The sequence below is a fragment of the Acomys russatus genome, chromosome 17 (genome assembly GCF_903995435.1).
Source record: "Acomys russatus chromosome 17, mAcoRus1.1, whole genome shotgun sequence".
NCBI classification, from domain to species: Eukaryota; Metazoa; Chordata; class Mammalia; order Rodentia; family Muridae; genus Acomys; species Acomys russatus.
The window spans coordinates 58,749,713-58,762,199 of NC_067153.1; the positions used below are offsets into that span (position 1 = coordinate 58,749,713).

General features: G+C 48.2%; 1 protein-coding gene across 1 annotated transcript; it reads right to left on the reverse strand.

Moving 5' to 3' along the window:
- Positions 1–1,730: 1,730 nt before the first annotated feature.
- On the reverse strand, positions 1,731–11,436 carry Slc38a2 (solute carrier family 38 member 2). Its single transcript, XM_051160265.1, has 16 exons — positions 11,308–11,436; positions 10,473–10,671; positions 10,023–10,104; positions 9,758–9,873; positions 7,290–7,363; positions 7,080–7,172; positions 6,873–6,954; positions 5,405–5,487; positions 5,178–5,236; positions 4,923–5,081; positions 4,546–4,625; positions 4,349–4,449; positions 3,726–3,850; positions 3,352–3,496; positions 3,169–3,266; positions 1,731–2,385 (listed from the first exon to the last, which is right to left on the reverse strand). The coding sequence occupies exons 2-16, from the start codon at positions 10,586–10,588 to the stop codon at positions 2,287–2,289; spliced, it is 1,512 nt and encodes a 503-aa protein (XP_051016222.1). The 5' UTR covers positions 10,589–10,671; positions 11,308–11,436; the 3' UTR covers positions 1,731–2,286.
- Between the last annotated feature and the right edge of the window lie 1,051 nt (positions 11,437–12,487).

Consider the following 12,487-nt stretch of genomic DNA (forward strand, 5'->3'; position numbering starts at 1 on the left):
TGTACAGTTTATCATAAATATTGAAAAATAGGTTAGCTTTAATGGATTAATGCTGCTCTATAAATAACAATACAGTTATAACTGAAACGTCCATGGAAGACAGCAATGCAGAACGAGGTGACAGGACAGTGGTTTAATACTGAACCCTGCTCGAGAATGAGAATTCAGTTTAGGAACCTCAAGGCAGATAAACAGCCCCAAGCATTGGGATTTGGCCTAAAATTAATTCTGAACCTTAAATTGTGCTCCCTCAAAAAAAGGCTTGGGAAGTCTCTCCACACTGATTGGCCGTGAACAAGATTTCTCTCTTCCACTTCTTCCTGGTTGCCATGGTACCTCCTCTCTGATGCCTGTTTCTTAGCATCTCCTGGCAGATCTTATCGGCAACTCTTTCCAGGCCTTCGAGCGAAGCAGGAAGTCCTGAACAGTCCTGAACTGCAGGTGAGGCTCTGGATCTGAGTGAAATGGAAGCAGCGCGGTGGAAGGTCTTCTCACTGCCTTTGCTTCTGGGTGGTCCCCAGTGATTTTTGTCTTGGGGACAAAAGGACTGTGGGCTTCCCCCAATCTAGCAATACCAGACGTCTTCCAGTCTGCAGGGCCTTTAGTAGCTGGCAGACACATCTTGCCTATGAATTTAGTCACATATACAACACAAGACCGTGTAAGAAAAACCATGTGTGCCAAGTTTCTGGCTCTTGCCTCAAACTAAAAACATTTAGTTCAAGAGAAAATCTTAAGGGCCAGATGGCCAACTGATGATTCCACTTGCTCCCCTCAACCACTTAATGGAATTACGCATATTAGATCGTAGACATTATGCCTGATGCGCAAAGTACCACATTACTTAATAACATAGTCACCATATGCCATTAACATACAATGAGTGCGCTCTTAAAGCCGAGCTGCGGGGTGAGAGCTTGACTTTCAACTGGAATTGAAATGCAAAGGTGAGCAGGCAGCTGGACCAGAAACTAAGCACAATCTGGTTGTACTACTCCCCTAACTAATAAGCATTTGTCCGATGTAAACAGATAAGTTCTGCATTAGTACAAGTGTGAGATGACAATCCAGTGCGAGTTTTTAAAAAGCTTACTGCATGAGAAGCCCAGTGACCTTTCTAAGAGAACTTGCAGTGTACCCGCACTGGGCAGCCTGCGGGCCAGGCCTCTGCCTTCCCTACAGCAGGAGCACAACTGAGCCTCGTGTTGTCAAGTAAATCACGCCTCCAGGAGACCAGCACTTCAAAGTTGGACTTTCCACTGGATAGTTTTGGCCTATTGCCATCAAACCATTTTCACCCCTGGAAGCAATGTTTTAAAAGGTGGCGGGCCCAAAAGCACAGCCCAGAGCTGACAATACAACTCTGGAGACAGACGCAACTGAATAAACCCTGTTTTACCCAATTGCACTATTTGGTACCTCAAAATCAGTTATTCCATTTCCTACAGAAACATCTGCACTGTTTTTGCAGCCTAATAGGTTGAAGACATAAAACATTTTGGTTTTAAGGAACCAATTATCTGGAGGCAAAGAAAATGATAAACAGAGTTCACCTGATTTGGTACAGCAACTGCCAATTACCCTTTAAACGGAATCTGAATAAACAAAACAAAACTATGCTAATTCATGGTGCAGTTTTTCACAACATTTTCCCGAAAATGATTTTTGGGTAAAAAAGTATTTGGCTTATAATGCCTACAAAAAAGGCAAATAATTTCATAATACTAATATTCACTTTTAAATATCAATGAAATTGTTTTATGGAGTTTATTGACAACTGGTTCTGGATAAAGTTCAAAAAAATGCAATTTCTTCAAAGTAAAATAGTGCTTCTGAGGTCTTTTAAAGTATTTTTTTGGTACAAAAAATAAGTGTTTTTTTCTCAATGCGTATTTCAATACTTTGCTGTAAATTAAGAAGTGTTTCTCACATCGAATGGTTCCGTTAGGCACATTCAAGTAAAATCATAAAATATCCAAGTTAAACAATGACACAGCCAAACATGTGGCTTGATAAAAGTTAAAAGTTCGTCCATTCTCTGGAATGGAATAAATTGTCACTTCCCTTAACCCGAGACTCGTGGTTTCGTTGTTCATCTCCATTCCCTAACACACAGATAAGTTTCTTCTAAAATAAAATGTAAAAAAAAAAAACAAAAAACCAAAAAGAAAGAAAAGTTCACTTATTCTGCATCCAGAAGAACCAGCGAGGGACCTGCACTTCAAAAGGAAGTGAACGGAAAGCGTCAGGTGAAGTCTCTGAGCGAGCAGCGTCGTCCGTGGCGCATTAGTGGCCACCTGCAGAGGCGTTGTGTACCCAATCCAGAACAATCAAGGCCATGCTGCCCATCATCACCACTATGCCACTCAGCAGGAAGCACAGAGCCTGCGGGAAGCAGAGGAGACCATCACAAACAGTGCATCACAAACAGCGTTCAGATTTTACCTGACTGGATAGGAACCGTTTTAAAGCGATCAAATAGTTACTTGTAACACAGAAAGCCCATAGTTGAAGCCTTCTGAACTTTGCAAAAAGGTCTGCTGAAACAGAGTTGGACTGGCCTTTTGTGTGCACAGGTCACAAAATCATGGCCAGGTGAAGTCCTAGAGCGGGAGGGAACATAGACGGGCATTTTCTTCAGCCCCATCCCTATCACTAGTAACTCACAGACTGAAGAAGGTGGGCCTTGGCTCTGGGCTCAACAGTTAATTTCCCCCCAAAAAAATTCACCCCTGTTTATCCCTAACCTCACTCTTCAGACCAGAATAGCAATGGCCGGCAGGGGAGGCACTCTTTTATGCCTAAGTATCCCTATCCCTTGTTCCAATCTGGGTTCCACAGCTCAGTTTGTGTTTGAAATAAGACCACAGAACCTAAGATGGAATCCTAGCGAGCCCATTTGGGGGCAGGCAGGCAGGCAGGGCCAGTCTCATTAACTGAGCACCTCAGCTTCCTGTAGCCTGCACACTTGATGTGCGTGTCTGTGCCCATCAGACCGGGCGCCAACAGTTACGTCAACGACTTTATGCTGCTCTTTAATAACTTCCGTGCAATCCCATTATCCATCCAACCACCCCTCCCCTTTCTGTGAAGTGCTTCATGACTGAAGAAAGCTTTACGAGGAGAAAGGGGACAAAACAGCTGATTGTGCGCTCATTTCTCACTCACCCCAATCTTCTGCACGGATCTCATGGGTTCTTTCTTCACCAACTTGATGTAGAAGGCAGACGGGAGGATGAAGATCAGCATCGCCGCCGCCGACGCCCCTGGGAAGGACAGTCACACCTGAGAACCCGGTCTGTTTGTTTTTTTTAAAGCCTATTTATTCCAGGCACGTCGATCAAAACTTACCAATGAAACCAAAGATGTCTCTAATCGTAGGGACAAAGATGACAAGCAAATTGGTAAAGGCCAAGATAGACACGGTGATGACACTGTGACGCCACCAACTGAAATCCTTTGCAGCACACAGCAGGTGAGTGACGGAACTCCGGATCTGAAAAGAAGTTAAGCGTCGTTTATTATTTAGCAATCCAACCTTGAGGCACAGAACCCTCAGGTGAGTGAGACTGTACGCGTGACTGTAGCTCTTTCCTAGAGAAGAGACACTCCCGTTTTCTGCCACACAGTGACCTGAAATCTACACTGTAGCTCACTCACCCACCCCACCTTTCTACCACACTCACAGGCTCATCACGGCTGCACAGGAGCAGGTGGGAACTTACCGGGAAGATAACCACTGGCACCGTGAGGGTGACGGCCACCAACACAGCCAAACGGACAACAAGCAGCAGAATGTCGGTCCCCACGATTGAAGAGTAGGTATGAAGCAATTCCGATTCCACATGCTCTGTGGGGACAGACACAAAAACGGGCTTTCAGTGTGGTTTTCTCTGCGGACAGAGTAAGAAAGCTAACTTACCGTGAAATCTGCGCTAGAATTATTAGCTACTCACAACTGTAAACTAAGAGGCTAATAAGATTAATCGGGAATTATGCTTAATGCAATTAAAGTAACACTGGGGGAAAAAAATTTCTAAATACTGAGATTTAGCCACATGACCTTCAGTGAAGTCTAACAGGGGCCAAGCACCTAAAGCCCAGAGTCTGGCTTTTTGTCTCTGTGTGTGCCCGAGGGTTCATGCTTGTGTGTGATGTGTTGGTTATAGCTAAAGATGGGAGCAGAGAGAGCTTGGTGAGCTCAACAGAGAGGCAAGGACATCACAAAACATCAACGAACGGCTCTCGGCTGCTTTGGAATCTGGACCCCAGGATTACTGATTTTAAAAAAACCAGATGGGGACCTTTTAACAGCATGCTCTACTTTCTTAAATTGGGCATTACTTACCGTAAAATGTCAGGTATCCGAAGAGGGCAGCAAGCAGGTACATCAGGAACATGGCGAAGAAAGAAATCTTGGACACGTTCATCATCCTTCTCCGGCTCCGGCTGAACGCGCGAGAGAAAGCACAGGGTGTATTTTAGCAAGTTCATACCCACTGCTTCACGTGCCCCAGGGGACTTAGGTCAGGAAAGCTTGAGTACCCTTTGAGCTCCTCATAGATGGGGAGAACAGCAGGATGGCAGACGAAGGAAAAGGTCAGGATGGGCACCGCGTACACCGTCTGAAAGAGACACAGCCTGGTCAGTCCACAGCTAAGCGTCTTATGCCCACACTGTTCAACTGATTCTGTTTCTGACGCCTGACATATGCCATGGTGTCGTGAGATTGCTTCGCTCACCCTCCTAGTCTACAACAGAGCCCAAAATGCTGTCCAGTTTCCAGTTTTGCTTTTTTCTTTCTAAAAAGCGACCTATCTCCCACCCTTCAAGTTGTCATAAGAGATAACTTCGAAATTTCTAATGGGCAGTTTCTTTTTAATCCTTCCCTAAAAATCCCTTCTCCGGAAAACTTAAGTTACCTTCGAGTTGAAGATAAAATAACGTGGCTTGCAACAGTCAGCTGCGGTGGTGTTGGGTGCCAGAACTGCCAGGGCCGTGTGGGTCAAGGTGCCATTCACAGTTTCGTTAATCAGAGCAGCCTCTACGGGGCAAGGGATCTGGAATTTCTTGCAGATCACCTGAAAATATAGTTTGCGGTGGTTAATTAAGCAGAGTGATTGGACAGAACTTAGAAAATGCTTTTTTTTTTTTTTAAAGGAAAACCCATGACCTACCACAATCAGAAAGAAGACCATGCACAGCAAGGAGAGACCACTGGTGTACCCCAGGTACCCTAGAAGTGAAGCACAGCACTGCTTTAGTCAAACAGGGACGGGTGGGGAGCCCGGCGCAGACACAAGGGCATCCATCGAGACAGTGCTTTCAAAGGGTCTCTTCTCGCCCTGCTGCTCTGCCCAGTAGGTGCTGAGAGGCTCAGTGCCCGTTAGAGACGTTTGCTCACCTAGGTTCCTCAGCAGCGACAAAGGAAGAATAAGCACCAACGACACCAACAGGACCAGGTAGTCACCGTTCAGATACCACAACCTGAACGATAAGAGGAGAGCCAGACGTCAACGACATGTCCACCTCAGAAACTATACACACCGCCCACAAAACGGGCATTTTCTTTTCTTTTTATAAAGCCAACTCTCATTCAAGACAAGACCAAGTCTGCAACCGTTAAGTTTCCTGAGCACTCATTCACCCAGGATAGAGAAGGGCAGGAAAAGCACTAGATTTTACGCCACTCTGCTCCGGGAAGCTTGCCAACCAGTTCATACCATAAAACACTTGTTTAAGCTTGATACTAACGTGGGCAACAAAGCCACTTTGTGGCGCCAGTGGGCTTATCTTTAGGTACTTTGAGAAAAACTGTGCTGCAGCATTACAGTTCTAGCTTTGTTGTTTCTGATGCCGAGGAGGAGGAACTCAGCACCGTTCAGCAGGAGCACTCATCAGGCACTCCAGTAAGGGAGGTTTCAGACACAGACTTAAGATGCAGAGGCAACCACCCCCTTCCCCCAGCGCCCACACTCAATCACAACTTATTTCAGATTATCACAGTAACACTCTGACCCGCCTTGGGCTCAAAATAAATAAATAAATAAATAAATAAATAAATAAATAAATAGATAGATAGATAGATAGCTTCTTTTTAAGTAACCAAGGCCTATTCTCCCCAGCCTTGGGGGTAGCATGCACTCCCACCTACTGTCCCAGAGCCTGGTGGAACTCTTTTTGAGGTCCCGGCTAGCCAGGACTAAACAGCTGAGATCCTGTCTCAAAATAAAGCCATTCCTTAAAAAAAAAAAAAAAAAAAAAAAAAAGCACACTTTTAGAGTTCTAACCCTGTGAGACTTCTACTCCACTCACGGCAGTAATGAAGACCCCACAGAAACCAAAGTGCTCCGATAGCAGCGTCTTCACCCGGGTCTCTAGAGCCGAAGTGGAGAGAGGCACACCCCGCCACGCCTCTCTGCTTGGAGGCAGCTACTGTACAACTCAGGAAGCAAACGAGCCTTGGCTGTTTACGAGACCCTGTCCCCTCACTGGGACGAGTAAGTGCGTAGCAAGGTTACATTTACCGGTACAGCTGTCCACTTCCTGGTTTTCTTTATTAACTATTTTAAGCATGATTGGTTTTTCTGATAAAAAAACGAAACAGCCTTTTGCTTTAACCAGCTCCAGAGTAAGCAGCTCTAACAAACGTCAATGAGTGGGTGAGTCGGAGTGCTAGAGCAGCTTCCCAGCCAGCTCTGTGTATTTGCTAGTCCAAGTGAAGATCGAGGGGCTGCAAACACCCCCATTAGTTTGTGGGATGCTTTCTTGTCAGAAGAACTCGAGGAACGTACTGGCAACTGTTTTAAGATCCCGCTTTGACAAAGTGTATCTGCAACCGTTTCTACAGAGTGACCTTACTCAGCACCTACCCAGTCGTATCTTCAATGTTCATTAATGCCTTGATCACCAAAGGTAACTCATATTTCACTATGAAGAGGTAGCTTGACATAGCTGGATGGAGGGAGACAAAATTAAACCATTACAAGTGCAAAGTGTGCCCCACGACACTGAAGTCATGTGTCGCCACCTCGTGCTAGTCAACGGAGCCTACCCCAAGCACACTTTTAGAAACTCACCTCCGATGTTCTGCATTGTGATGGACCCGGAGGCTGCTAGCTTTCCAGCCAGTCCGAACGCCTTATGTCCCAACTGTTCATATAATAAAGATCCTGTACGGAACAGCACAGAGGAATGAAGCATTCTGAAAGCTCTAAACCCCCTACCCCACTCCAAAATCAGGATAGGCATAGTTACTTGGGGGAGGGGGAGCCAGAGTGTTACCGTACCTCCCTCATTGGCAGTCTTCAAGAGGAGATGAACAGAATACAAGGAAAATATTGACACAAACGTCAAGAGAATTCTGGGAAGAGGAAAAGGCACTCGGTTATAAGTAAGCAGGGCTGGGCACTTAGAGACACTTCCTGTCTGCAGTAGCACTGGTGTCCCCTCACCTGACGCTTAGCTGACACTAACTTGTAGGTGGGAACTGGCTGAGTTTCACAGTATTAAAGGCACTGCTCACACTTTGCCACCATGCAGGAAGACTCTGCAAAGCCAAAGCCCAGGGGAGCAGAAACCTGTTTTCTGAGATCTTATGTCATTATCCATGCCTGGCATGAGCTTCTCGTAGATTCATTTCAAACTTGCCATTTTTACACTGTTCAATTGAGACGGGTCAGGAAAGGCCAAGACCCCAGGGACCAGACAGGCTGAGAGAAATGAGACGGGCGGAAGCGAACAGTTTAGTCGGCCACTGTAAGAAAATGTACTAACAAATTAGAGGTGACGGCTGAAGACACCGAACGGGGCTAGCGTTCAGAATCCGGAACCAGAGTGATCAGCTCCACCCTTCCACAGGGATTGGAAGAGAAAAGTAGAGGAGAATAAGGGGGGACTCAAGGGATCCATCCGACACCGCCCGGTATTCCTTCAGAGCACAGGCTCAATCAAATCCCACTTTCCTTCTACTTTGAGGCAGACAAGGCAAATGAGACAGCCACATGAACTGTGACCTTGAATGGGCAATCCACGCATACTATATAAGGTGCTGGGCAAGGGGGGCGGGCGGGGGCAGGGACACACATCAGCACATAAAGTGTAGGATGTGACTTCCAACCTAACGTCAGTGTCAGGACACCTGGTTCCTAGGTGACACTGTGAGCCTGACCTCTTGAAAAAAAGACGGTTAATTAAAAAAAAATTAAAGGAAGTTAGGTACAAGGTAGGTCTTACAGAGATGACAGTGCATTTCATGCCCTTCAAGGTCACGTTTAACCTCAAGATCACTCTCCGGGAAAGGTGGACTAGCCACTTCAGCACCCGGCTTTTGGCCATTCACCTTTCTATGTAAGGTTAAGTATGGATAAGTAACTCACACAATCTTGGTATCATTTAGCCATTGATTAAAACGGTTAATCAAACAGTGAGCTATTAAAGCAGAAGCCCAAAGTTCCAGGGTGACACGGTGAGGTAGGTTTTACTTTCACTTGTAAAATGCAGTCACCACTAACCACACTGGCATCTTAAAAGTTCCGGCTTTCACGGCAGGAGCCAAGAAGGGCTTCAGATACTTTACTTTGGTTGCACCACTCCGATTCCCGCCAAAACCCTGAAATTTTAGAGGTTCTGTATCTAAAGTTCCTGAGGCCTCATTTTGGCAAGAACTGGCCCCCCCGAATCATCGTAATGGTCCTACTACTCAAAGCCAGGCTTAACGTCAGGGTGGGACCTCACCAAGCAGAGCTTTCCTCACAAACATTTTTATCACGCTAGAGAAAGTAACTTGAGTGGAAGTTACCCTCAGCTAACCAAAAGCTAACTGTCAGGAAGAGAAGGGGCAGGTGCAGCATGTTTCTCGCCTGCATGTAAGATTACCGGTAAGGCAGAGGAACTTTGCACCCCTGTAACTACAGAACCGGTGTCAGCCAGGGATCTACAGGCAGTGTGAAACTTAGGACACAGTGAAAACTACACACTCTAACATGCACATGCTCCTGTTCTTGGGAGTAGCACTTTCCCTCCTTTGCTACGGGTTTTCCTGTCTGACAGCACTGGGAATCAACCCAGGAAATCACTTCAAGCACGCTGGCCATGTGCTGCCTGGGACCTCTAGCAGTCTACAACTCTTCAGTCATACTCCCCAAGGGTGGGTCGGTAATCCCAACTTGGGTACCTCCAAACATGAATTCTGGGAAACAGAGAGCCAATTAAAAAAAAAAAAAATTAGTAGGCTCTTATTAGTCAGATACCAATCATAGAGATCTGGGGGAAAAAATATTACTTAAAAAAGCGAATTTGCTTTTCAGCATCTAGAAAACTTTGACTCACTTTTCTAAAACAGGTATGATCGAGGCTAGGTAAACATCACCACACCTTATACACCCAGAACTTTCTCTTCCTTATGTTCGTAAAGGGTCCACAGGTTTTTGGGGGAAGCTGTCAACTTACTAGGAGGCACTCCATCTCTGTCTTTATAGCAAAAGGTTAATTAACTGTAGACTCATCCGGTATTTCTTTTACAACTGACAACACTCTATGACCTTTTCAAAGACTGTTTTAAGTGTCACCCTATCTTCTAACTTGCTTTCTCGACACTGCATACGGAGTTAAACAGAGCTTCAGATTATTCATACTTCAAACTTAAATGATTTTTAAATCAACTATTTTGAATCGCAAATTCTGTTGTCTGGAGCCAAAAATGTTTATCATATTAACTGCCCCGCACGGCAGGCTCACACTACTTACACATACTTACATAAAAAGAGCAATTCCAGTATTAGCCATGGCATAAGAAAGCCCAAGGATTCCACTGCCCACAATCGCATTGCTCAGATTAAATACTGACATTCCAAAGGTAGTAGTACCTGGATGCTACATAGAGGGAAAACGATAACCAAACACATAACAATAATTAAAAGGAGAAAACCAGCTTTGGGCAAGTCAGATTTGACATCTAAAAGTAACACTATTCTTTACTCCATAAAGCCAAAGCACATAAAATAGTATTTTTCTTAACTTACAAAGTCTGTTTCGTACTTCTTCTTCCCCAAATTGGATTCAAGTAAAAAGTTCTGGTTTTCAGGATCCACGTCCACATAATGGCTGCAAAAAAACAAAAACAAGAGGTCACTGTAACCTGATAGGCAAATCATGTTTTAGTATAAAGTAAAACAGCCTTTCAGTTCTATAAGGCACCTTTTAGTTAACGGGTGAGTCACATGGGCGAGGTGTTCTTGGAGATACCATACACTCATGCAGTAACCGGGTAATTTAGGAGGCTACTGTCTCCAGGGCTGGGTGAGCAACTAAAGACACCGGAGCCCCAGGCGAGACTTCTGGTTCCTGGGTGTGAGCGTTAGCCTACACCCTCCAGCCCCGAAGCAACCAAGTGTGCAAGCTGGGTTTTTTGTTTGTTTGTTTGTTTGTTTGTTTGTTTTTATTTTTGGTTTTGCAAAGCGGACTGCTCCCACCTTTTCAGAGCAGCCTGCTTGGTGGGGTACGAGTAGTTGAAGTCACTGTTGGAGCTGTAGCTGCTGCTGTCCTCATCCGGGGAGATGTTAAACCTTCCCATTTCGGTCTTCTTCATGCTGATCCGGGAGGAACGGTGTGCGGCGGCGTGCGGCGCGGGCTTCCTTTTGTCCTTGGCGGCGCACTGGCCCTCGAGGCTGCCTGCGAAGGTAAGAGGCGGCGCGTCAGGACTGCGGCGCCCGCCCGCCCCCGACCACGTGACGCCGCCGGGCGGCGCAGCGCGGCTGATTCATCCCCCGCCAGGCGAGTGGAAAAGTACCAGGCGAGCGAGGGGCGGGGGCGCGGCGAGGGGCGGAAAAGTACCGACGGCGGGGCCGCGAGAACAAAGATGGGCCCGCTGCGGCGCCCCTCCGGCCGCCTCGGCGCCGAACCCGGTCCCCCAGGGCCTGAGCTTGTTTACAGGGCGCACGCCGAACACCCCCCCAACACACACACACACCTCCCGGCAGCCGCCGCCACCCCCGCCCCCCCGGTACCGGGCCGCTGGCCCCTCCTATGCCCGGGGAGGAACTGATGCAATACCGAGGGGCGATTGATTGTCAAGCCCTCGCGGCTCGCCTTCTCCCCTTCCCGGCCCCCCCAACCACCACCACCACCCCCCGACTCCCGCCCGGACTTCACGTTTATTTTTAAGCCAATCGAAGTCACAAGACCATGCTTGCAGCAGCCGAGCGGCCCGCGCGCGGCTCCCCCTCCCCCCTCTAACGGGAGACTGCGGCCCGGTGCCCCGCAAAAAACCCCGTTCCCGCCGCTGCCGCCGCCCCTTCGCCGCCTCACCTCGGTGCTCTCCCTCGGAGCTGGCCCTCCTCACGGCAGCGTCTCCTCGCGGGCTGTCCCAGTGGCACCAAAAATCGTGAAACCAGACAAATAGTAGCAGTGACGGGTCCTTTAAAAATATATATATATGTATATGTGTATATATGTCCCCGCAATCGAACAGGCAGAGGAGGTTGGTTTTTTAAAATTAGATTATTATTATTATTTTGTAAAGCGGGGAATGGCGGTCACGGTCCTCCAGAGAAGACCGAAGGCTGACAGCGCGGGCGGCGGCGTGGCGCGGTGTGGAGCTGCCTCGCGAGCGCAAGTTATAGCGGCGGGGCGCCGCGTCAGTGGGCGGGGCGGCGGGCGCTGGCCTTTGTGTATCAACACTACCTGGGCTCCGCCTCCCGCCCGGCTGCCCCGCACCCCGACTTGTAGGGGGGGCAGCCGCACCCCGCGGCTCCCGGGGCCGACGTACCGCAGCAGCCCCGTGGGTGGCCGCCACCCGCGGCTGCCGTAAGGAGCCAGCTTCCTTAGATTCCCTCCCATCGCAGCCACCAACATTACGTTTCGGGGACACATCCGGCATGTGTGCTGTGCACCCCCACATCCAAACCCTTTCCAGCCCCTGACTTAAGATTTACGTTCGGGGCTTTTTTTTTTTTTTTTTTTTTTTTTTTTCCTTCCTTCTTTTTTCCTTTTTTCTTTTCCTCCCGCAGAACTTGAGCCAGCGCTGCCACGCTACCCAGACCCCAGATGCTGGGGAGGGGGGGGGTCGTGTTCTCGATCTTTCCACCTAGATCCGCTTTCGCTCTCCAGAACTAGCCCGATGATTAGGGCGGCTCGCGGTTCTTTTTTGGGAGATAGACTTTTTGGTATGCACGTGCGACAGCGTACTGGGGAGGGAAGACGGACCCCTTGAAAAGGGGCTGGGGGCCCCATTCCCTCGGTGGCCGCCTAGGAGCGCCCAGTTCCCTCCTGGCGGACACTTTCCCTCTTGCCACCACCCCACCCCAAGCTGTGAGAGAGAGAGAGAGAGAGAGAGCTCTGGCGCCAGCAGTGTCCTCCGGCTTCCACTGAGCGCGCCCTCGTTGGAATGCAGGCCCGGAGCTGCCCCTGCAGCCGGGATCCCTCGGAGGTGCTGTGGTCCTGCCGAGTTGGGCGGCTCGGGGGGGGGGGGGGGCTAGACTAGGATACT

Excerpts from the sequence above, each read along its gene's own strand:
- Slc38a2 (XM_051160265.1), bottom strand. The coding sequence starts at position 10,588 with ATGAAGAAGACCGAAATGGGAAGGTTTAACATCTCCCCGGATGAGGAC. Across the intron at positions 10,105-10,472 it reads AAGCAGGCTGCTCTGAAAAG|CCATTATGTGGACGTGGATC; the intron begins GTGGGAGCAGTC and ends GTTTTTTTGCAG. Across the intron at positions 9,874-10,022 it reads AGAAGTACGAAACAGACTTT|CATCCAGGTACTACTACCTT; the intron begins GTAAGTTAAGAA and ends CCCTCTATGTAG.